This window comes from Drosophila grimshawi, unplaced genomic scaffold, assembly GCF_018153295.1.
Source record: "Drosophila grimshawi isolate 15287-2541.00 unplaced genomic scaffold, ASM1815329v1 contig_1377, whole genome shotgun sequence".
NCBI lineage: Eukaryota > Metazoa > Arthropoda > Insecta > Diptera > Drosophilidae > Drosophila > Drosophila grimshawi.
The window spans coordinates 15,636,859-15,661,386 of NW_025062900.1; the positions used below are offsets into that span (position 1 = coordinate 15,636,859).

The 24,528-nt window shown below is 37.7% G+C and overlaps 3 protein-coding genes across 3 annotated transcripts; 2 read left to right on the forward strand and 1 right to left on the reverse strand.

Moving 5' to 3' along the window:
* Nucleotides 1-353: 353 nt before the first annotated feature.
* LOC6562957 (cytochrome c1) lies at nucleotides 354-3,815 on the reverse strand. The gene is made up of 3 exons (XM_001988002.2): nucleotides 3,513-3,815; nucleotides 1,458-1,864; nucleotides 354-1,370 (listed from the first exon to the last, which is right to left on the reverse strand). The coding sequence occupies exons 1-3, from the start codon at nucleotides 3,536-3,538 to the stop codon at nucleotides 1,204-1,206; spliced, it is 600 nt and encodes a 199-aa protein (XP_001988038.1). The 5' UTR covers nucleotides 3,539-3,815; the 3' UTR covers nucleotides 354-1,203.
* A 5,092-nt stretch (nucleotides 3,816-8,907) lies between these two features.
* Nucleotides 8,908-18,511, forward strand: LOC6562956 (adenylate cyclase type 3). The gene is made up of 17 exons (XM_001988001.2): nucleotides 8,908-9,364; nucleotides 10,311-10,500; nucleotides 10,734-11,043; nucleotides 11,120-11,238; nucleotides 12,009-12,120; nucleotides 13,523-13,650; nucleotides 13,877-14,035; nucleotides 14,199-14,337; nucleotides 14,407-14,672; nucleotides 15,239-15,602; nucleotides 15,681-15,942; nucleotides 16,004-16,076; nucleotides 16,236-16,311; nucleotides 16,799-17,024; nucleotides 17,093-17,175; nucleotides 17,237-17,692; nucleotides 17,757-18,511. The coding sequence occupies exons 1-17, from the start codon at nucleotides 9,049-9,051 to the stop codon at nucleotides 17,997-17,999; spliced, it is 3,522 nt and encodes a 1,173-aa protein (XP_001988037.1). The 5' UTR covers nucleotides 8,908-9,048; the 3' UTR covers nucleotides 18,000-18,511.
* Nucleotides 18,512-19,733: 1,222 nt separating this feature from the next.
* On the forward strand, nucleotides 19,734-24,243 carry LOC6561443 (cullin-2). The gene is made up of 9 exons (XM_001988000.3): nucleotides 19,734-19,915; nucleotides 20,278-20,468; nucleotides 20,918-21,151; nucleotides 21,221-22,298; nucleotides 22,366-22,483; nucleotides 22,708-22,814; nucleotides 22,892-23,260; nucleotides 23,334-23,447; nucleotides 23,534-24,243. The coding sequence occupies exons 2-9, from the start codon at nucleotides 20,350-20,352 to the stop codon at nucleotides 23,663-23,665; spliced, it is 2,271 nt and encodes a 756-aa protein (XP_001988036.1). The 5' UTR covers nucleotides 19,734-19,915; nucleotides 20,278-20,349; the 3' UTR covers nucleotides 23,666-24,243.
* Nucleotides 24,244-24,528: the final 285 nt, after the last annotated feature.

The following is a 24,528-nucleotide window of genomic DNA, read 5'->3' on the forward strand; positions in this document are numbered from 1 at the left end:
AATCCACACACACACACGAACTCACATACATACAAAGTCAACGATACTAAAATGCAAGAAACGGAAATGCTTAAAATCGTTTTCAAGTCTTAGCCAAGTTAAGCTACAAAATACACAGTACATTGTGTAGGTATAAGACAGAAAGAGAAAATTGTACAGCTCGTTTGTTTTTGTTTTTTTTTTCAATTATTTAAAATATAATTCCTCAGCTCAAGTTTGGCGAGTTCAGTTTTGTTGTTGATTTGATTGCAATATAAAAATGTGACATATTTCATTATATATATATATATATATATATATATTTATGTATATATTTATATATATATATATGCTTGTATGTATGTATGTTTTTTTTTTCTGAATTCTATGTATATATGTATAAGTATTTTCTCGAAAAAAAAAGTGGGAGGCAGCTTTCTGTTACTTGATTTGTTGTTGTAGTTGGTGTTTTTAGGATTTGTTTCGAGTTTTAAACATAGAGCTTTCATTTTTTTTTAAATATAAATATTCATATATAATATAGGATCATACATAAAATTAATGAAGAAATTATCTTAAAAATGACAAATGCGTTAAGTTAAAATCTGTTTTTCGTTTACACTTTGACGCACAGGACTTGTTTTTGTGTTTTCTTTTTGTTTTTTTTGTTTCGTTCTTTTTGTTTTTATTATCAAATTTGATGCTTTTATTTTTTTACAACTTTGTTTTTTGCTTGTTTTATAATTGCTTAAAACGCATCTAAATTGTATTTGTTTTTTTTTTTTGCTTTTCTTATTTCTGTTTATATATATATATAGATTTTTCTTTAAATTTAAGTTTTGTTTTGTGTTTAAGTAAATTTTTAAATGATAATGGATTTTGCTTGTTTCTTGTTTTGTTTTTGTTAGTAAAGTCAGAGAGAATCGTTAAATTGTTGTTTTTTTTTTTTAAGACTACGCTCCCATTACAGGATTGTTATTAGAGAAGCGCGCAGACACGCACACAGGCATACACAGCCACGCACACAGACACATATTCAGCTGCAGTTATAGTTGTGTGTGTTTTGTGTATGTGTGTGTGTGTGTTGATTAGCGCATTTGTTGTTGGTGTGAGTGATTTCTTGTATTAGTAATTTTATATGTAGTTCTGCTGCTGCTTCTGCTGTTGCTGAGCGGGGTGGATGGTGAGGGGGAGGGGCGAGGTGAGATACACGATGCGACATTTTTAGGCAGCCACCTCGCTGGCCTCGGCACCGTTCTGCACGTCATCCTTTGTGCTAGCCTCGTCCAGCTTCGCCTTCTTCTCCGGCGTGGCAACCACATCATCAGCACCCCCCTTGACAGCGGCGGCTTCTTCAACCTTTCGCTTTACAGCTTCAGCGGCGGGCGCATCTAACGATCAACAAGCAGAAAAAGAAACAACAAAAAGAGAAAAAGCTCAGTTAGAATAGAGTATTAATGGAGTGTTGTAGCACTCACCTTTTGAATCACCATTGGCGGGCTCCTCTGCTGCTGCTGCTGATGCATCGGCGGCATCGGCGCCATTTTCAACAGCAGCTGCTGATGCCTCGCTGCTTGGCTTGGCCTCAGCTGTTTTCTCCTCAGCGGCATCCTTCTGCTCCTCCTTCTTCTTCTCATCTGCGGCAGCTGTTGCTGCTTCGGTCTTTTTCTCGCCATCAACGGCATCGGCGGCGGCAGCGGATGAAGCTTCAGCGCCATTTTCCTTGGCGCCATCGGCGCTGCTGCTCGACTCCTCACCGCCACCGGCACCGTTTTCTGTGGTTGTCGGTGTCTCAGTCGCTGCTGCTTCGTCGGCAGCGGCGACGGTATCCTTCTTTACAGCATCAACCTCCTCGGCGGCAACTTTCTCGACCACGGGGGTCTCGCTGCGAAGGGAAATTGATCAAATTAATTCCTGTGTTGGACAATTCAACAATGTAGCATGAATTCCTTAAGCACACTTATTTCGCAATTTTTAACAAAAAACACGCAATGAGCAAAAATAAAACACATAGGGGAACCGGCAGAAAATGAAAAGCAGCAAACACCACAGCCGGCGTCATCGCCGCTTCCGCGTTATTACAACCACCCCCAGCAGCAGTAGAAGTATACCAACGCCAACACGCACAAACACACCAATACACACACGTACATTAAAAGCATCTGCCACCACACAAATGATAAATGGGAGCAACAACTCTCATGGAAACTGCGACGCAAAAGAGGACGCGAAGAAAAAAAAAAGGTGAGCGGCATGCGCTTTCATATTAAATTGTTTTTTTTTTTTACAAAGCGGAAAATAGGTGTACATAGCATAAAATGTTCAGGAGTGTCGAGGAGGTGGCGGAGGAAAAAGCGTGCAAAAAAGAAGCGCGACTTGTTTGAAATACAACGAACGTGCGAACAAAAGGAAGAAAAAAACTGGTTTTTTATGCTTTGAACACACTACATGCGTCTCCCTCGCACACCTTTTGACGATTCAAATGCGTACGCGTCACGTACACAAGGGAGAGCGAGTGAGAGAGTGCGCGCTGCGAATTGCAGCGCAAGGCAAAGCGGCAAAAATAACGGTCAAAAATACATATACATATACGGTCACACAAACACCCACTATATGACAATACACACTCCTCCCCCCACCCACCTTCACAACCTAAGACAACAGACAAAAGGTTTTAACGGTTATCTCTTCTGCTTCTTGCTTCTGCTGCGACGCAAGAGAAGTTAAAAAAAAGCGCAGACAATGAAACAAATTATTTTCGGCAATGACAAAATACCTGGAGAAACACAATTTGAGCAGCTCATTAGCACAAAACAACAAAGTAGAATTGAAAAGAAAAGAACAACAAGAGAGAGAGAGCAAGGCAAAAGCTTTAAGCTACAAGCGAAAATTGTGCAAAAGACGAATTGACGAAAAATTAATGGCTAGCGGCAACAGCAAAAGCAAACAGACGGGAGACAGACAGACAAAACGACAGCTGAAACACAAACGAAAAAAAAAAAAAGAGCGGCAACTTGAATGCTTCACACAGTTGCAGCGCTCTCTCACACACAAATGTACTTGTGCATACACACATACATACTTATTTGCTCACTCCACACACACACACACACGCTCAATACATTACTTCTTTGCCTTCACAGCCGCAGCCACCAACAACAAAAGCACGCCGCACTGCTGCTGCTGACGAACTCGCTGCTGCTGTTTGCCGGCCGGAGTGTGAGCGAGAGAGTCTCATGACGCCGCGCCAAATTCAACGGCGTCGTTTTTTGCGCGCACATTTGAACCGCCTTAGCGAGAGCGAGACAACTCTATTGCATTTTCCAACCTTTTACGCAGATAGACACAAAATTCAAAAAGAAATTTTTTCCAAGCCGTTGGAAGAAAATGATGTACACCACTTGCAAAACTAGCCGCAATTGCCGCTACGTATATATTGTTTAAACAAATTCAGCGCACACATGTATGCTTAGACGGCCAGCAGCTAAGGAGCACACACACATTTACACACAAATTCAAATAAAATTACTCACTTCTTTTTGTCAGCCACATCAGCCATTTTACTTTTTAAGAATTTAATTTTCAAAGAGAAGCGCGAAAAGTTGTTAGCTTTTTTTTTTGTTCTTTTCGCACGCGTACGCAAAACACGACTTTTAGATTCTCAAAAAACAAATACGTAGAGTTTCAACAGAATTTGCAAATTTCATAAATTTGTGCAAATTGCTCTCTTGCTTGACAACTTTTAAGGTAGCTCTGCTTACAAAGTTGAATGTCTGCTAGACTTTTTTGATTGCCGTTCAGGAAAACGTCCACACAGTTACGCAGAAAAACGCCGAATGAGACAGAGACAGAAGCTGAGGTAACTTTATATACACTACGTATATTAACATGGTATCGATGTTTTTCAAAACCAAACAGTTGTCATCGATAAATTTCCCCTACAATCTTTTCAAACTAAAGCCCAATAAAATGGCGCTTTTGATCAAGCAACACAACGAAAATTAAGATTTTCTGGTATATTTAGATTCATTTTACTCATTAAGCATAACATTTGATTTGGTTCATTCCCTAAATGCTTTACATTTGTATAATTTTAAGCCGGCTTATCGGTTTTTATCCTGATAGCGATAACTGTTTAATGTAAATTAACATTATGTTATGCTCAGAATGGCACTTTAGTGGTGAACATTGTGTGTCGCATCACAATATGTAAAATGGTGAAAAGTGCGAACGGAACAGCCAATACAGAAAGAATCTAGGTTAAAGTGAGAAAGAATTCCGTCCGTTTTGCGTAGAGCAGCAATACATTTATATCGATGACATAACCAATTGCGATTTATGATATACTTCATATTCAATGCATCGTTATATTCAAATGTTAATAGTATGTAATATATATAATGTATAATATGTACCTTTTTAATGTTGATAATATATAATATGAACAAAATGGGATTGCATGGCTACGCATTTTTAGTATTTGTATTATTAAATCACACAAATGTTTTAAACGTATTTTCTGGAGTATGTGCATATGTATTAGTTTTCCATCGAATGCATTTTTTACCCACACATCTGATCTTAACCCAAGTCAGGTATCGACTCGTGCCAGCTGCCATTTGTAGGATGCTCTGTGGAGCCTCCCTCGACGCATTACAAATCGTAAGAATTTTACAGAACAGGAAGTGCTGCGTTTATTTAATTGCAGTCAGCTTCTAGCATTATTTCCATTTGTGGATTTCAACAGTTACTTATAAATACAAATACATAAAACAATAAAATATTTATATGCAAGGGCGGGGAGGGGAGATATAACCTCATTTATAAAAAAAAACCTTTTATTTATTTAAAATGTATGAAATTTGCTTGAAATAAAATGTATTCTAAAAATACCATTCAGGCGCCCCTTATGAAATTGGCTACTCTAGTCACAGACTAAACCCTATAATTAAGCGGCACTTATAAATTATCGATCTGTAGCTATAAAAAGTATCGATAATTACTACTTACACAATGTTCGACACGTCAATACAAATGCATAAGTACACAAAAAAAGTAGAAATACATCAATCAAAGCAATGGTCGATTTGCTTTAGTTTTCCAAACGGAAATTACAACTTTCCAGTGCGGTATTTCTCGACTTGCTCAGGTAGCCAGAGAGAGTCTGAGTTGACCCTGAGACAGATGGATTAAGCAGCATCACGTGCCATTGTCCTGTGCGTTTTGGATTAAGGAAAACGTCAGAGGACAGCCGGCTGTTTTTATGTTTTATTACCTGGCCTGGTTACCAGTTAAATTCACATTTTCCCTGCGCGCCCTTTTTTGACAAGGTTTTTCCGGCTTCATTTTTGTCAGCACAACATATATATATATATATGTATATATATATATATATATATATTGGTTGCAAAATTGAAACAGAATATAAACGAAATATAAAAACCCTAATTTCTAACAGAATCGGATTAAGCAGGAATTGCAAAATCTTTTGAATCTTATAAATTTGTGTGTAACTAGTTCAAAAATATATTTATAGAAAATTAAGAAAAGAAAACATGATCTTTGAGTATACAATATATATATATATATACAATATACATATGTATGTATATAAATATACAAATATATTTGTCAATATAATCAATCGATCTGAGCCCAAAATGCAAAAGCGATATTTTCACTGTGGCTTGGAAAACTGGGTGGAAAATTGTTCGAATAATTGATGAATACATAAATATTTGTATTATATTTCAAATTTATTGTATAGTTCCGTATATGAGAATCAACTTTTGATGTGTCATCCGTAATTTTGATGACTTCTAAAAATAATAATTAATGAACAAACTACTAACACAAACCGTGTAATAATAATAATAATATTTTATAATAATAATAGTATTTTAATTACGTATAATCATTGTGTAATTATATAGTTATTTTATTCTTAATAATGTATTTACATATGTAATAATTTGGTATTACTACATTATTAAACATTATATTAAATATGTATAAGCATATAAATATAATTATATATTTAGTTTATTGTTAATTAATTGAGGATCGAACTATCAGCAATATATATGAATTGCATTCAATTCAACACACATATTCCTCTTCAGCGTGCATTACATTTTCAATTTAAACACAAACACACACACACACACAGCAACACACACAGGCAAATGCACAGCTGCATCCTGTGGAGAACTCAAGGCCAGGTGCTGTATTTCTTCTTCTTTTTTTGTTTCTGTTGCTGCTGCTGCTGCCGTCGACTGCGCTGTTGCCGTTGTCGTTGATAGCCATTTTAGTAACATTTCTTAATAATTAATTTTATGGGCCTGCGGCAATTTGAGTAATCAAGCTGGAGCATGAGTAAGAGGTCCTTTTACACACACACACACGCGCACACACGCACATTAACAGTCGTTGCACATTGCGTTATCATGCTGCACAGCTGTACCGTTATCAGTTGTATGCGCTTTTCTGCGCTCTCTCTCTCGCTCTCTCACTCTTTTGCTCTCGCAGACATGCGCTCACAGAGCTTGCGAGACAAAAGCTCACTCCAAGTTAAAGGGAGAGAGAGAGAAGAGAGAGCGTAGCTGAGAGAGCGGCTGGCGCTTATGAAAAGTCCTTGTTGGTGCTGGTGCTACTGCTGCTGCTGCTGGCTGAGCTGTTGGGCTGTTGACTGTCAAAAATTTTCACTTAACAATCAGTCAAGTTTATCGTGCGTCTTAGTTTAGTTGCAGAAATTCGCGTGCGCGTCGCTTTTGTGACAAAAGTTGCTCCGCAGCAGCAGCAGCAGCAGCCAAAGCAGCAGCAGCAGCAGCAATAAAAAAACAAATTGTTTTTTGCAAAAAAAAGAGGTTAATAAATTCAATTAAAGTATTTGAAATGGTATCCATATTCGATTAAAATATTGCGTGTGAAAAGTGAAAAATGTGTAAATGACGAAAAGTGTGTGCAGCTCACAGCTGTATGGAAAGAATTTTCTTTTCTGTACATGCTTAAAATCGTTATCGCAGCCTCCAAAACGAGAAAAGAAAACCGAAAAATGTGCTTCAATATTTTTTGTTGTTGTTGATTGCAATTAAAATAAGATACGAAATTGTCTGCAAATGCATAAATTGTGTACACACTCACACACAACCACAAATACACACACACACATACAGACACCCATACAGACACACGCACACAAACAAAATCAGAACGCATTAAAACGAACCTTGAGCAAATCAGCCTTAAACACACATAGATAAACACATACAGCCAGCTACACACACACACACACACACACATACACATTGTGTATATGAATATCCAAGAGCATAGCTAGAAAGTAAAGGATTTTTGTATGCCAAGAAATGAAGCAACGAATTCGGCAATAAGGATACGACAGCTAAGTGAAGAGGAAACAACAACTCAGCTTCAGGTAGCACAAAAGAGAAAGCAACACACACACAAACACACACACGTACACAGGAGTGAGCGAGACAGAGAGAGAGTGCGAGCGGGTAGGAAGGAAATAATACTGTGGTGTGAGCGCATACAGAATGTGGCTGAAAAAAAAAAATAATAAAAAAAATGTCATAATTTATGCAAATGGTTATTAAGCGCTATGCATAAAAATTTGATATCTCAATTTACATTTGGCTCAAGATTAAAATTCTAGATGGTTCCAGGATCCTATTTCCCTAAAACTGGAAAGAATATTAATTCGATTTAACTATAAAACGTATTTAAAGTTAACAGAGTCTCAAAATTCTAAGATTTTACTACTTTTTAAGTGGAGTTTAAAATTCTTTATTACAGATTTTAACTTAAAAAATTAAGTAATCTTGTATCAAGACTAACAATTTATATTACGATGATATATTTTTCACTCTTTACTTAGAGACCTACTTTCAATTTTAATATAAATTATTGAGCTTTAATATTTGAGCGATGTTCACAAATAACTTTTAAGGTCTTCTATCTTATCTTGTGATAAGATAAAACATGCACATAAAATTTATTTTAAAAATACATTTTCAATGAAATTGATAATAAAGAAAATCAATATAAATATTTTGAGTAATAATATTTATGTGTTATATATTTGCGAAAACAAATCGTATAAATTATAATAAAATGATAAGATAAACTAATAACACAAAAAGGGTTTTAGGCATGCTTCAAAAGTATTTATTTAATGAGATTGCCATTGATATGATAGTGAATAGAATCAATAATACTGCCTTCGAAGTTAGTGGATATAATCATCAAGAATGCACTGTGAGTAAAACCTATTAACTTGGTTGTTACATTTTATAAATTATATTTGATGTTTAAATGTTTAGACTACTTCAGACAGCTCAAAATACTTTGATAACTACAAAATAACGTACATATTTATGTTGGAATTAATATTTTACCATTCAGCTGAAATAATTTTTTTTTTATAGATAAGAACTAATTACAGGGATTCAAACGATTAAATAGAAAAGTAGTTTGGAACATATTGGAATTGTGTACTAAATTCAATGGAGCCCATTCCACTGTCTTTCGGCGACAGGAGCTTTTAGATTAAGGCAGACACAACCACACAGACACACACACACACACACACACACACATTCTCTCACACTCACACACACACACACATGCACAAACACAATCACAGGGCCACGCTCAGGGCTCTCGTACAAGGACGCTTCCGCCTTGGTGCTCACTCACACACACACACACACACTCAAACTTATATTTAGAGAGTGTGTGAGAGAGAGAGAGTGAGAGATGGCGGTGGCAATCGGCAATGTTAAGTCTCAAATTTACCGTTAACGTTTGTGTTTTGTGTACAAGTTGCGTATTTGAGTTTGTGCTTTATATTATTGTTTCTATTTACCTACGCGTCTCACACAGCTCCAGCAGTGCTCCCCTTCGTAAATATATATGTATGTATTTATATATATATTTATAAATTAAGTGAAGATAGGGCGACGCCAAAGCGGAAATGAGCACACTCCATTTATAAACCGGAGGGCGGCGATCAACGACAACGACAGAAAGAAATAAAGACCTCGCAACATGCCGGAAGAGAAGGCATCCAATCTTGAGAATGGCCAGACAACGGCAGCATCCACACCCAGCCACAGCCAGAAGGCCAAACGCCAGAAGACCCCAACACGCCGACGGCCACCCAATGAGGGGGACGTCGTCGCCGGTGGTGTGGGCATCACCGGTGGCGGTGTGGTCATCCTGCCCCAGCACGTACTCAACGAACTCTATCACAACTATTCCATCAAGCAGCGACGCAGCGGCCTCAAGTGGTTCCTATTTGCGGCCGTCCTCTTCAATCTGTGGACGATTTGCATACCATGGGAGCAGGCCCTGCCCACCCGGGGTGAGTTCCAGTTCTATAAATTGCACATGTGCACCCAACCATTCAAATCTTACTCATGGGTCATATTACTCGAGATTTGTTCGAGCTCTGTTTGGTGCTGCATTTAAACAGCTGCGAATTACATATATCCTTTATATTGATTTAGACGATGTCTGTGCAAGTCTTTTTTAGACTTAAAAGAGACATCCAAAATGAGGAATGTGAATAATTTACTTATTTAATTATTTATTGTGGTCTAAAGACAGTCAACATTTTTTGAAAATGGTTTTAGTAAATGCAAATTTAAATTTAAAATTCAAGTTACAAATAAATAACAAACTAAAAATAAGATAAATAATAAATATATATACTGTTGCGAAAAAATAATATATACAAATAAAAAATATATATATTTAACAGAATTAAACGTACATTGGTGATTCCCATAAATAGTTGCCTAACCATCTCAAAGGGTTAATTGAGTTATACAACAAACTTAACTTCAATCCTGAATCTCAATCTGTGAACATGAGCTAAAACTCTCTCCAGATAATAATGCAAAATAAAGAGATTCCGATTTGGTTTCTTAGAATTATTCTCAGAACTGCAGAAATGAGAGCCTTGAATGCAGATTATACTCGTATATCTGAATACAGCACACCAGCTTGTTTCTCTGAATTCTTGGCTTATTAATGTATTTAATAATTATTTTAAAATGTGTACTTTAAAAAAAGTTAAAAAATAAACATATTTCATTATTATTTACTAGTTGTTGTAAAGTCCGTTTGTGTTCATTTTACTAAAAGTATTTATTTCGAGAACTATGAGCCGGGTTTGCATTTATAATTGCTGAATTCTAATCTAATATTTGTCTTGCTTTTAGTTATTTGCAAATAAGCAATATCAAATTATTTTTATAAATTCGAATAACTAATTATTATAAATTGTTTTACTTCCATCTGCTCAGTGGTGAACTGCAGCATGTTGTTGGCCTACATGGCGCTAACGGCTCTGTTGCACATTGGACGTGGTTCGGAGCAGCCCTCATTGAGACGCTTCCACCAATCGTTGCTGACGATTGTGCCACGTGCCCTGTGGTTTCTGTCGATGCTCCATTTCGCCGCCTATGTGATGCTGCAGGACAGCTTCTCGCCGCGGTAAGTACCAATATGAACTATACACTCAGAAAAAAATCGCTCCAAATAATTTCTATAAATTTAGAAATATTTTCTATACTTAAGAAAAACATTTTAAAAAATGCAAACGCGAACTTTAAGAAAGCAACAAGCATTAATATTAGAAAAATACGTTTTTTTTTGGCAATTTTTTTGAGTGTATCAATCCAAAGCCGCCCCATTATTAAGTTGTGCAATCTCTGTGTTTTTTTTAGGGATGTACTCGGCTGGGCCATATTGTTAAACTTTCTGATATATGTGACGCTGCCATTGCCACTGATTTTTCTGGGCTTAGTCATTGGCTTTTGCACGTACTTCAATTGCCTGAGTCTGCCGGTGGGCTTCTCACGGCCGGATCGGTTAATCTCCGATCAGGCGGCGGCTAATGCGGTTTTGATAGCGACCGCGGCGTTAATTGGCCTATTGTATTACTTTATGGGCGAGGCCAAGCAGAAGCGTGCCTTTTTGGAGGCCAAGAAGAGTCTGGAAGTTAAGATGGTCATCGAGGAGCAGTCGGCGGAGCAGGTGTGTGTTTTCTTCATCTGCCTAGTGCAATGTATCTATTTCTAACTGAATACATATTTATATATATTTGTTAAAGGAACGTTTGCTATTATCTGTGCTGCCCAAGCACGTGGCCATTAAGATGCGCGAGGATTTGGGCTCATCCAGCTCGGAGGCATTCAAAAAGATCTACATGAGTCGGCATGAGAATGTTAGGTAAGCATATGGAATAAATTGCTTATTTTTTATTTGTATAGAAACGGAAATCGAGATAGGCACAGAGAATCTTTTCTCTAAACTCCAAACTATTATATTGATTCAAAATGAAAATGTATCTGCAGAAATTTAGATTGAACCAACCCGAATTTAGATTGTGGATCTTTAAGTGAGGTTAAATTTTGTAATTTAAGGTTTTCTATTTGGCAATGAAATATTCTTGAATTCAATATTCGTATGTTAGTTTTTAGAATCAATTATTAATTACATGAATCGAGGCTGTATTTTTAAATTCAATGCTTTGCATTCTAGAAAGATGTATTCTTGAATCAAGAACCGTAGTTTAATTTTTAGAATATGAATTCAGAAAGTGTAAAAAGTATATATTTTTACCAATTAATTTTGTATTGTTTATATTGTAAATATAAAGACAAAAAATGGAAAAGGAGAACAAAGAGCATAAAATGTTATCTAACACTTAATCAGCTCATTAAATATTAGTGCTGCCCATAAATCTAATTCACACCAAATACTAAAGCGACTATTTAAATAGAAATTAAGTTTATAATTGGATTAAGTTATTTCTGCATAAATTGATATTTGCATAGTTGAATAGATTTCCTGTGTATATTTAATAATCGGCTCATTACTAATACATGCATAGATTTGATTTGAAAAACCCCATGAAAGCCACGTGGCAAGCGTTTTAACCATTATGTTCTTTTTCGCACACACAAAAAAAAAAAAAAACCTAAAAAAAAAAATAAAAGCATACTGTATGCGGACATTGTCGGTTTCACCGCCATCTCCTCGACGTATAGCGCCCAAGATCTGGTGAAAATGCTAAACGAGCTCTTCGCACGCTTCGATAGGCTCGCCGAGGTAAAGAGAAACAAGTTTCGTTCTGTTTCGTTTCGTCTCGTTTCGTTTCGTCTCGTTTCGTTTTGCCATTGCTTCTGTTTGCTTTTCTGTTTGCTCTTTTGCCAGCTGTTCTTCTTCGTTCACCTGCCCCCATAACAATCGCTTGTAATGATAATTATGATGTTTTAAGATAAGCATCGCACAGCATTTATTGTTCTTCTTCTTCTTTCTTTCTCTCATTTCCTTCAATTGCGTATTCCAAACATTAATTTAAATTCTTCTTCTTATCCATCTCTGTGTTCTTTTTGGGCGCCGCATTTCTAATGTTTTTATTTCTCTTTTTAAGTAGTGGGAGGGGGCCATTTTTTTTTTGTATTGTTGCGGGACTTGGGCGTTGGTAACAAAAGTGAGGCTCAGTCAGCCGTGTGAAATGTGTTGAGTTGATTTTTGCTCCAATGCGATTTTCGGGTTTGGCTAAAGGTCCTTTAAATTTAGGTCCAGTTAATTTGGTGCAGTTTGTTTTTTTTCCGGACTTGGGTCGTCGACTTTTGTGTGTTTTCCTTTTCACTGATTTGCGGGTGTTTATTTTACTCTTTTTCTCAACTTTATTTTCATTCGTTTGCAGCGTTTTCGGTTCATTTCATCATGTTTTGGACGGGTTGAAAGCCCCTGCTCAATTTTAGTTTTGATTTGCGGTATTTTATTTTTCTATCACGTTCTTCACATGTTTAAAAACGCCATAAAGCCTTATGAAATATAATATATGTTGTTATTCGCGAATTTGGAAATTTACTTAAAAATAATAGTTTATAATTTTTTTTGTTGATTGTTTTTAATGAAAACTACAAATTTTTGAAGTTTCTTAAATCTGGTTTTTGGGAGGCTTCAAAAAGTAAACAACGTGAATTGAACTACTTAATTTTTCTTACATTTTACAAAAGATATAATAAATGAAAATATTAATTTCATATTTCATTTATATTATTTATATTTTACATTAAAAGTTTTTAATTAGTTCTTATTTTGAAATAGCAGCTTGAAAGTAGTTTGTATAAATTGTATAAATTTTATGTTCACCTCAGTGAAAAACTGTCTCAACTATCTCTTGAATACGCCTAATGCATCAGTTATCCTTTGAACAGGATTTACCCTTTTACAATACGGATTTATTTATTATCTGATTATCTATATTTTTTTGGTGCTATTGATTAATAATTCCCTGTAATTAAGCTAATTTTACCATACCCATGAATTACCATTGTTCACCATCGAAAGGCGCAATTACAGGTCGATTAGCTCGCTTCGTTATAACCAATAACTAACCAACTAACTTAAACACACTTACCTGAACACACACACACACACACACACACACACACACACACACACACACGCACACACACATACACTTTACACCCCACAGAAGTATCAACAACTGCGCATCAAAATTCTCGGTGATTGCTATTATTGCATTAGTGGAGCGCCCGACGAGCGACCGGATCATGCCGTGCTCTGTGTACACATGGGACTTTCAATGGTGAAGGCCATCAAGTGAGTAGAGTGGAGCATGTGCCGGTCCACCGGGGACCGCAGAGGACAGACATGGGAAGCCGACCGACGACAGGCGAAGTCAAATCAACGTTTGTTCAATTAAATATAATTGCACTTAACCACGCGTCCTGTTGTCCTGTTGTCCTGTCGTCCTGTCGTCCGCTGCGGTCGCCTGGTCCTCCAGGACTTAGTGTATTTGTACATCGACTTATTCACTGCCACACAGATATGTGCAACAGAAGGCGAACTCACCTGTTGATATGCGTGTGGGCATACACACGGGAGCTGTCCTGGCCGGCATTCTTGGCCAGCGTCAGTGGCAGTTTGACGTTTACTCCAAGGACGTTGAGCTGGCTAATAAAATGGAGTCGAGCGGCAAGGCCGGGTGAGTCGCTCAACTATACTATTTGCATAATTGATGATGATGGTCATGGCCTGGTCACGTTATGATTTCTCCTTGTCACTTCAATATGCAAATTGATTGACACACACTCAACACACACACACACACACACACACCTTTTAACCCGTGGTTGTTCCTTTGATAGACGCGTGCACATTTCCGACAAGACATTGGCCTTCCTCAATGGCGAGTTCGAGGTGGAGCCCGCCTTTGGTGAGAAGCGCGAGGAACTGCTTCGCATAGCGGGCCTAAAGACCTACTTCATTACCAAAGTGGTTAAGCCGGTGAGTGCAAGCTACTTAAAATATGCCAGGTTCCAAATATCATCCATATCTATATCGATACTGCCATAGTTCGCCTCACCGTGCAGCAAGAAAATCAACGAATCCAAGTCGGAGGATGCCAATCACAGTCCCGACTCGAATGCAAGCAGCAACGATAGCAACGAGAATGCTGGCGATGACAATGATGCCACCCTGGATGATGAGGAGCTGCTGGCCCAGAGCGTCGTCATCAACGGACACAATCCAACGGCCGCCGAGGATGAGGAGGAGCAAATCAAGCTGGAGAATTTCAAGCAGCGCTTGAAGGATGAGCTCGTCACACGCGATGGACATGAGTGAGTTGCCTTCCAATTTAAATTAAAGCCCAAGCCAAAAGATACAATTCTTTTTCTTTTTTTAATATCGGCAGTCTGTCGAAGATATATACGTCCCCATAAATATACAATCTTATAAAATTGCAATGAATTATTTATAAATTATGCATTTTCAATTTGATGGAAAATGTTATGGCAAGAAAATTTGCATCCATTGAAAGAAAAAAGAAAAGAAGATATCTATTCTCGTTTTCATGATAATATTGAACACAATTTAAATTATTTGGTCTACAAAAATGCATTTTTGTTATGCATAGTTTTCTGTATCTACCCAACCATTTTAAGAACCGAATATCTTTAATTGTAGGTTTTAATATGCCATATCAACCCTTATCATTTTGTAAACCTCAATCTTTTGAGGGCTAACTTTTAAACAGCAAATATTAAAACGATAAATAATAAATACAATGGTGTTTATAATTTATTGAATTACATTGTTCACTTTTAAATAATCCGGGTTTCAAAAAGTATTTACTAATTCCCAATTGAAATTGTCTGCTAAAATGCTGCTCTCTTTTTTTTGACAGAAATCTGACCAAGGACACAAACATATTTCTGCGCTTCAAGAACCCGCAGCTGGAACAGGCCTATGCCGTCTATCGTGAACCGTACAGCTCTCTGCCATTGCTGGCCGCATTGCTGGTGCAGTGCATCGATGTGTTGTACTCCTATCTGGTGTTGCCACGTTCGACGTTGCATTTCATTAATATTGCGGCACCGCTGGTGCCAATTGCAATGCTGGTGGCAATTAGCATTGCGGAAAGCTTTGGTGGCATGCTGCCCAAGTTCTTTGTGGACGTGAGCAAGCGATTCAATGACATTACCTTCGTGCGCGAACTGGCGGCCATAATTATAGCACTCACCATTGGGCTGAGCAACGTCATCGACATGGTTGGTAGTAGTAGTTGTAGTAGTTGTAGTAGCTCAAGTCCTTATTGATTTTATGTGTAACACTTGCGACTCTTGCAGTTCTTCTTTGTCACCTTCGTTCGCACCGAGCACATTGTGAGCGAGAGTGAATTCAATGCCACGGCCGGACTGGAGGAGGTGGTCACCGCCGAGCACCTACTTCCCGAATCCTTTGTGGAGCAAATGCGGGACGCGGTGCCAACCGAACGTGTCCTATATCCGTCCTATCTGAGCAACTTCAGTGTCCTTATACTCATCGCAATCGCTGTGATTGCTCAGCTCACCCATTTGACCAAGATCTTGCTGCTCTTGTCCATTGCTGGTAATTGTCGATGATGATATTGGGAATAATTTTACTATCATTTATTATATGTTCCTTGCAGCTCTACATTGCTATTTTAATGTGTGCATCATGCAGGATTTATACGTACTGGAAGATGATCTAGCAAATCAGCCGTAAGATTTACATTAAGAAAATTATTTAATATTTATGTTGTGTTTGGACTTGGGTTTGTTATAGTAAGGTGTAGTATTTTTATTTAATGCCATTAAAGTTTCTTTCTTTTTTTTTTGGTATTTACTTATCACAACTGCATTTGTGTCCATGTCTTTCAGACTCATATCAACACGTTACTGTGCCTCAGGTCTGCTACTGGTTGCCGCATTGTCGCTCAGCTTTCTGGCGCGTCATGTGAGTATAGAAAAGATACCCTGTTATCTGTGCTGGAATATAGATATTAACGGATATCTGCGGATATCTTGAAACTTTCAAGAAGATAGCTTAAAAACTGAGGAAGTCTAACACATAAACATAACTTACAGTTAACATGAACTTTATTTAAATGGAGTGGTCAAGGTTGAATGGATGAAAGTGGAATTCTTTATTAAACTATCTTCAAACTTATTTTGAAAGTCTTCAGATAGAAGCTGGTTGAATAAGAGCTTCATAAATGAAAGAAACCCTATTAATTTTTCTTAAGACAAAATTACTTTATGAAAATGTTGTGAAAATATTATTAAATGGGGGAAAAGGTTTCACAAATTATACATAATTAACTTGATGAGAGGACGGAGTACAGTTTCCAGTAGGATTTACCACTGAAAAAGGCTCAGGCTCATTTGGAACTTGTTTGCCATGTGCTCCAATTCCCATCCGAATTGAATCGAATAACTTTCAGATGGATCATGAGGATCGCGTAATCTTCAAATGGAAAACCGAGGTGGCCGAACAGAAGGAAACCGCCAACGATATGCGACAACGAAATGAGGCATTGGTCTACAATGTGTTGCCGGTGCACGTCGCCGAGCATTTTATGAAGAACACAAAGCGTTCCCATGACGATCTCTACTCCCAGAGCTATGCCGAGGTGGGCGTTCTATTTGCCAGCATGCCCAACTTTTCAGGTAATTTGCAGATTTTTGCATTCATCATTTCGATGTAAATAGTAATTGAGTTTATGCTTCACTTGCAGACTTTTACTCGGAGGAAACAGTTAACAATCAGGGCTTGGAGTGTCTGCGTTTTCTCAATGAGGTCATCTCTGACTTCGATGCGGTATAACTAAGAATAATATTATTTTAATCTATAAATACCAACAGCCACTCTAAATTTCTAGCTGCTGGAATTGCCACAATTCCAGGACATAATTAAAATCAAGACCATTGGATCCACGTATATGGCGGCCAGTGGGATTAATTTGCAGCGCAATCTGCGCAACGATGCACCAATTACCGAACGCTGGTCCCATCTGGCCGTGCTCGTGGAGTTTGCCTTGGAGCTGAAGCATGCGCTGCAGGGCATCAATGAGCAGTCCTTCAATCATTTCGTATTGAAAATGGGCATCAATCATGGACCGATAACGGCTGGTGTGATTGGCGCCCGGAAGCCACACTACGATATCTGGGGCAATACGGTGAATGTGGCGTCGCGCATGGAGAGCACTGGCAAAGCGGGCGCTGTCCAGGTCACCGAGGAGACCTGCAAGATACTCGAACCATTTGGCTATATGTTCCAGCAACGCGGCCTGGTCGTCGTCAAGGGCAAGGGCCAGCTAATGACCTACTATTTGCAGGTGGTGGCTTCATTCCCGAATTGAAATGTAATTGCTTTCGAATACAAATCCATTTACTTTTCAGGGTAAATCGGAGAGCAGCACAGCAGCAGTGCCCAAGGCGGCCATTGAATTGCATGGCGCTGAGGAGGGTGCAGAAACAGGAACTGCTCCCGTTAGTAATCTTGAGTGCAGCACGGAGCTGGAGGCGGATATTAAGACACCGCTGCTGAAGCTTAAAGCGAAGGATGCAGCAACGGAAGCAGCTGCCACCGAATCCTGTCTGAGTAATGGCACAGTGGGCGAATCTCAATCGTTGTTGGAGTAAGAAACCAAACATAAAATCTGTGTATGTGTGAGTGAGTGTGTGTGTGTGTGTGCGTGTGTGTGTGTGTGTGAACAAAGAGTTAACTGTTAGACAACTGTTATACTTGCTAAATTTGGTTTGCCTATATTCGTGTGATATTCTGCTAAACAAAAGAAAAAAACATTTTAAAAAAAACATTCGAGACGACGATTAAAGTCGGATCATCTTTAGTTGTGTGTATTTGTGTGTGTGTGTGTGTGTGTGTCGTGTGTGCGTGTGTGTGTGTGTGTGCGTGTGTGTAACTGCTCTCTGCTTTTGAAAAGTTTGTAAACTGTGTACCTAAAACAAGTATATAACTATAACTAAGTATTCGAATTATTGTGAGTGTTTTGTTTTAAACAAATTGTTATTTAATTTACATTTAATGAAACTGTAACATAACAATTCATTTGCTTTACAACAATTATTAGTCGATGTGTAGTTGAAATCAATTTATATTTCAATTTAGGAATTAGCAAAACAAAAAAACAAAATACAACAAACAAAAATATACTACTTGCATCAATTTCGCAAACAAAAACCAAAAACCAAATCTCTAAGTGAAAAGATTTTGCATACGAAATGCGCTTAAAACTAACTATAAATTAATTAACTACAAATTAAATACATACATACATAATGCAAATATGTAGACTAAGTCGAAATATTTACATAAATTATACATTTAAATTGAGAATCCGAATCCCACCACACAAATGCAACCCACAAGCAAGTCCAAAAGCAGCAAAAAATTCCAACAAAAAAAAAGGAAAAAAGAAAGCAAAAAATTAATGATAATAATAATGAAATAATATAACAAATGTATGTACTAGTTTAATGCTAAATAATTGTAATCATTTAGTTTTAGTTAATAGCAATAAACCATGTCCTATTTAGTAAAAGAGCAACAGAAGAAGGCGAACCGAGGGGAGATGAATTATGCATGCATATTGCCCAGCAGAAAATAGACTCCAAACGTTAACATAGAAACATAAAAACATAAATATGCATTACACACATATATACATTAGCATATATAAATATATAGAGCGTCGCATGTTTACTAGACAACTTCAACGAATTAGTAAAGAAACAATCTACAAACGAACTTACATAGCATAAACAACAAACAACAACAAATAGCATCAATATATTTAAAATCGAACAGCAATTCCAGTTTTTAAGCATTTTTATCCATACATTTTGTTAGCTATACCTCCCACTCCTCTCAGAAGAATTCTTTATTAATTTATTAATGGCTTAAAGCATGACAATCAACGAAAATTATGTAAGTTAAAGGTTGATTAACTGTGAAATCTGGTATCCTTATAATATAAATTCTAATTTAATTTGCAATTTGGAAAAACTAACTAGCAAAATAAAAGCAAAACAAAGAAAATTTAGTCATTACGTTTTAAGTGTTGTGTTTTAAGCTATTAACAGTAAATCTAATAATGCACTTTTATATAATTTAAATAACAAAACAAACAAAAAAATAACAAATAATTAGCGAATTATAGAAAAAAAATAAATGAAAAACTTATAAATCTACATACATTTTGTAATTATTTCGAGTTATTCACATTTATAAATACGAACATATACGAAAACTGTGTTATTCAAATAGTGCGCGTATTTAGGGTTGATTGCGGCAACAGCTGTAGAATACTCGATAATGCCACATCATATTCGATATGAATTGATGACAGATATCGGTGTGGCGTGCCATCGTTATCGCTATTAGCTTATTACAGGGTTGCATTGCCGCACAGTCAACGATGGAAGTGGACTGGCAACTCTGTCGCCGTAACATAAGAGTTCATTTTGGATTGTAAAAAAAGTGCAAAAAACCGAAATTTACGCATTATTCATTAGAGCATAGTGTAATTAAAAAGCGCGTAAGTGAACCACAAAACGCTGCCACGCCAAACACACCGCCATTTTGGGGGCCAAGTGGCTGGCAAGTGCCGAGGCCGTTGTCGTCTTTACCTCAGTTTTTTTGGCCTAGGGCCCCTGCTGATTATGCCTGCTCTCGCAACGTTCGACGAGGGGCGACGCAATTTTCTCATTATTTATAACAAAATGCGCGTTTACAACAAATGTTTACACTGTTTGCTGTTGTTGTTGTTGCTGCTATTGTCATCATTGTGAGACAGCAGCAACGTGTGTTGCACTTTGTTAAAACGCATCTGCCAATGCTGATCTGCTAATTATTGTTTTCACTCAATCGCCCACCCACTAAATCCAAAAAAAAAAACAGCTCAGCAAATAGTCCACATCCTTCCACACTCACACACACACACACATCCACAACACACACGCAGCTGAGGAGATGTCGCTCAAGCCAAAAATAGTGGAATTTGTTGATGTCTGGCCGCGCTTGCGTTGCGTCGCCGAGGACGTGATAACATTGAGTAAAGTTGAACGCGCCGTTTGGAACACTAGCTTCAGGTGAGTATCGCTTTACGTTGCACAGTGGGCCGAACGCATTGCCATAGAACGGAAAATGGAAAATATTGTTTAAATAATAAAAACTCTATAAATATCAGATCTAACAACATGCACAGTGGGTACATGTTGAAAGAAAAATACTTAAACTAAAGTCAGCATTTTAATCTAATTTTTTAATATTGAATATCTTTTGTTTTGTCATATCGTAAGTGCTAGAAACTAGTTTTATAGACATTTAAAGATTTACATTTGTAATGCAATGAACAGTTTGTGGCCCACTGTGCGTCGCAGCATGATTTGCCAAAAAAGAAAAATGTTCTTTAACAAATACACATGCACATTTGAGATGTTTTCAATTTGAATACTCATCATTCACACACACACACACATGTATATATATATATATATATGTATATTTATATTATACTTTTGAATACGAATCTATGCAGCGACGTTTATACGCTATGCGTGGCGCAGCCGGAACCGATGGCAGATCAACTGTATAACGAGACAAAGCACTTCCTTGAATCGCACGTACAGGAGATGCTGGCCAAGAAGGTGCTGGCGGAGCACGATGCGACCAATGCGAACAACACGAGCAGCAGGCCCGATTTGCTGCAACGATACTATACCACCTGGGTGGAGTACAGCCAGGGCATTAAATATCTACACCAGCTCTATATGTAAGTTGTGCTTGCTGCTTAAATCCACGATTGCTCCTCTAATATATTGTTCGGTCTGTTGTTTGGCAGCTATCTAAACCAGCAGCACATCAAGAAGCAAAAGATCACCGATACGGAATCATTTTATGGCAATCTGTCCAGCGATGCAGCCGATCAAATGGAAATCGGTGAACTTGGCCTGGACATTTGGCGCCTCTATATGGTTGAGTATTTGGCCCAGGAGCTGGTGCGTCACATACTGGAGGGCATTGCGGCGGATCGGGACAGCAATGGGACATTGGATTCGCATCGCGTAAAGGTCATCAATGGCGTCATACACAGCTTTGTGGAGGTGCAGGATTATAAGAAGACTGGCTCTCTGAAACTCTATCAGGAGCTCTTCGAACAGCCCATGCTGGAGGCGAGCGGCACTTACTACACGAACGAGGCGAACAAGCTGCTGCAACGCTGCAGCGTCTCCCAATACATGCAGGAGGTCATTAAGATCCTGGAGTTCGAGAGCAAGCGGGCGCAAAAATTCTTACACGTCAGCTCGTTGCCCAAGTTGCGTAAAATGTGCGAATGGAAGTTTATCAACGATCGATTGGGTTTCATCTACTCGGAGTGCCGCGATATGGTATCGGATGAGCGGCGGCAGGATCTGCGCAACATGTATATCGTGCTGAAGCCCATACCTGATAACCTAAAGGCGGAACTGATACAAACATTTCTCGAGCACATCAAAAACGAGGGCCTGGAAACGGTGTATGCGCTCAAAGGCGAGAACATCCACATTGCGTTCGTCGAGAATATGCTGAAGGTGCACCACAAGTATCAGGAGCTAATCGCCGATGTTTTTGAGAACGATTCGCTATTTCTGAGTGCGCTGGACAAGGCCTGCGCCAGTGTCATTAATCGACGACCCAGCGAACGGCAGCCATGTCGCAGCGCTGAATATGTGGCCAAATACTGTGATACACTGTTGAAAAAATCGAAGACCTGCGAAGCGGAAATCGATCAGAAACTCACCAACAACATAACCATATTCAAATACATCGAGGACAAGGATGTCTATCAAAAGTTCTACAGCAGACTGCTAGCCAAGCGACTCATCCACGAACAGAGCCAGAGCATGGACGCCGAGGAGGGCATGATCAATCGCTTGAAGGTCAGTTTTCAATTATTAAATATTGAAAATAGATATATATATATATTTATTTATTTATATATTGCAGCAAGCTTGCGGCTATGAGTTCACCAATAAACTGCATCGCATGTTCACGGATATTTCTGTATCCACAGATCTAAATAACAAGTTCAACAATCACTTAAAGGACAACGACATTGATCTGGGCATGTATTATACAATACCGTCTAATGAGTCATGCATAAACATACTTTCCAACCTCTTAAATTGATTTTCCACAAAGCGTGAAATGCGAAGTTATCAATTTAAAATTTGAAGCATACTAAAAATATATTCTCCCCCCAGAATAATAAACCCATCAGTCTGTCAATCGGCATCAGTGCTAACTGTATATGTTTATTATTATTAATGTTTCTTTTTTGTTTTGCAGGCATCAATCTGTCAATTAAAGTGCTGCAGGCGGGCGCTTGGCCCTTGGGCTCCACACAGGTTATACCCTTTGCAGTGCCCCAGGAATTTGAAAAGTCCATCAAAATGGTGCGTTTGCCAAACAACAAAAATGTTTTAAATTTGTCAATAATTTGATTAATGCTTTTATTTTTGTATTCGCATAGTTTGAGGATTATTATCACAATTTGTTCAGCGGCCGTAAATTGACATGGCTGCATCATATGTGCCATGGCGAACTGAAGCTGAGTCACCTGAAGAAATCGTATATTGTGACAATGCAGACGTACCAAATGGCGATCATCTTGTTATTCGAGACCTGCGACACGTTGAGTTGTCGTGAGATACAAAACACGCTGCAATTGAACGATGAAACGTATCAGAAGCACATGCAGCCCATGATTGAGTCCAAACTGCTGAATGCCAGCTCAGAGAATCTCTCCGGTGATACGCGTATCGAACTGAATATGGATTACACAAATAAGCGTACGAAATTCAAGATTAGTTCGGCGTTACAAAAGGAAACGCCACAGGAGGTGAGTGCCACACAAAAAGTGCTCATCAATGCATATGCATTTAATATATTTTATTGTATTATTATTCATAAAGGTAGAGCACACGATCAATTCGGTAGATGAGGATCGTAAACTGTTTCTGCAAGCGGCCATTGTACGTATTATGAAGGCGCGCAAGGTGTTAAAGCACAATGCGTTAATACAGGAGGTGGGTGCCCAAAAATAACAAAAACCATAATTAATATCCAAATAAAAATATAAACTTAACAATTTATGTATTCTCTTACACAACAGGTTCTATCCTTATCGAAAGTCAGTTTTACGCCGAACATAGCAATGATCAAGAAGTGCGTGGAATCGTTAATTGACAAACAATATATTGAGCGTACTGCCAACTCTGGTGACGAATATAGTTATATGGCTTAGACTGCGAACGGGCCAAGAACAGCTCGTAGAGATTATGAGAAGAGAAAGACAAGAAATTCTTCACAAATTGAATGAACTCACAGTGCAAACAACCACACACATTATAATTGTCACGTATATATATATTTTGTTAAATTTTTCAAATTCATGACTCGCAATACAACAAGAAGAAGAACAACAAGAAATGGAAAGCTCTAAACTAGAATAACTGTCAGATAAACAATAACTAAAACTTTACACATACAGTGAATTTTGTTGTTTTTGTTTTACGTACTTTAAATAATGCAATCTAATTTTGTTTGTTTTGTAATCCCATTTAATCCTACTGCAAAAGTCGAACAAAATGTTCGCATTACTGATTCGTTTACTAAGTTTATTTAGTTTATTTTTGTGGAGCGTGTGTTTTGTAATACTGTAATTCCTCTTTATAAATTGTATATTTATCTGGTTCACACAAACAAACAAACACACACACACTCAACACACGCACAAGTCCAAATTGTGAAAGAATGTGTAATAAAATCAAAAATGCAACAAGTAAAACCAATAAATTTCCAATCATACGATTTTGAATTAAACCAGTAAATAGTCGATAGATTCTTTTACAACGTGTATCTTCTAGCTGCCCATTTCAACTTTGCAATTAAAACGCATCTCTTTCATATTTCTCAAAATTTGCAATGCTATTTTTATTTAATTTTGTTTTTGTTTTTAATTGTTTAATGTTAATTTCATATATATATATATATATATATATACTTTTTAAAAATTCATTTGTTCTTGCTAAAAAATTATATCATTTGCTTTGTTCTGTCTGTGCTAAACATTTTATTTCATAGCTCTTTAATTCATATGTATGTGTG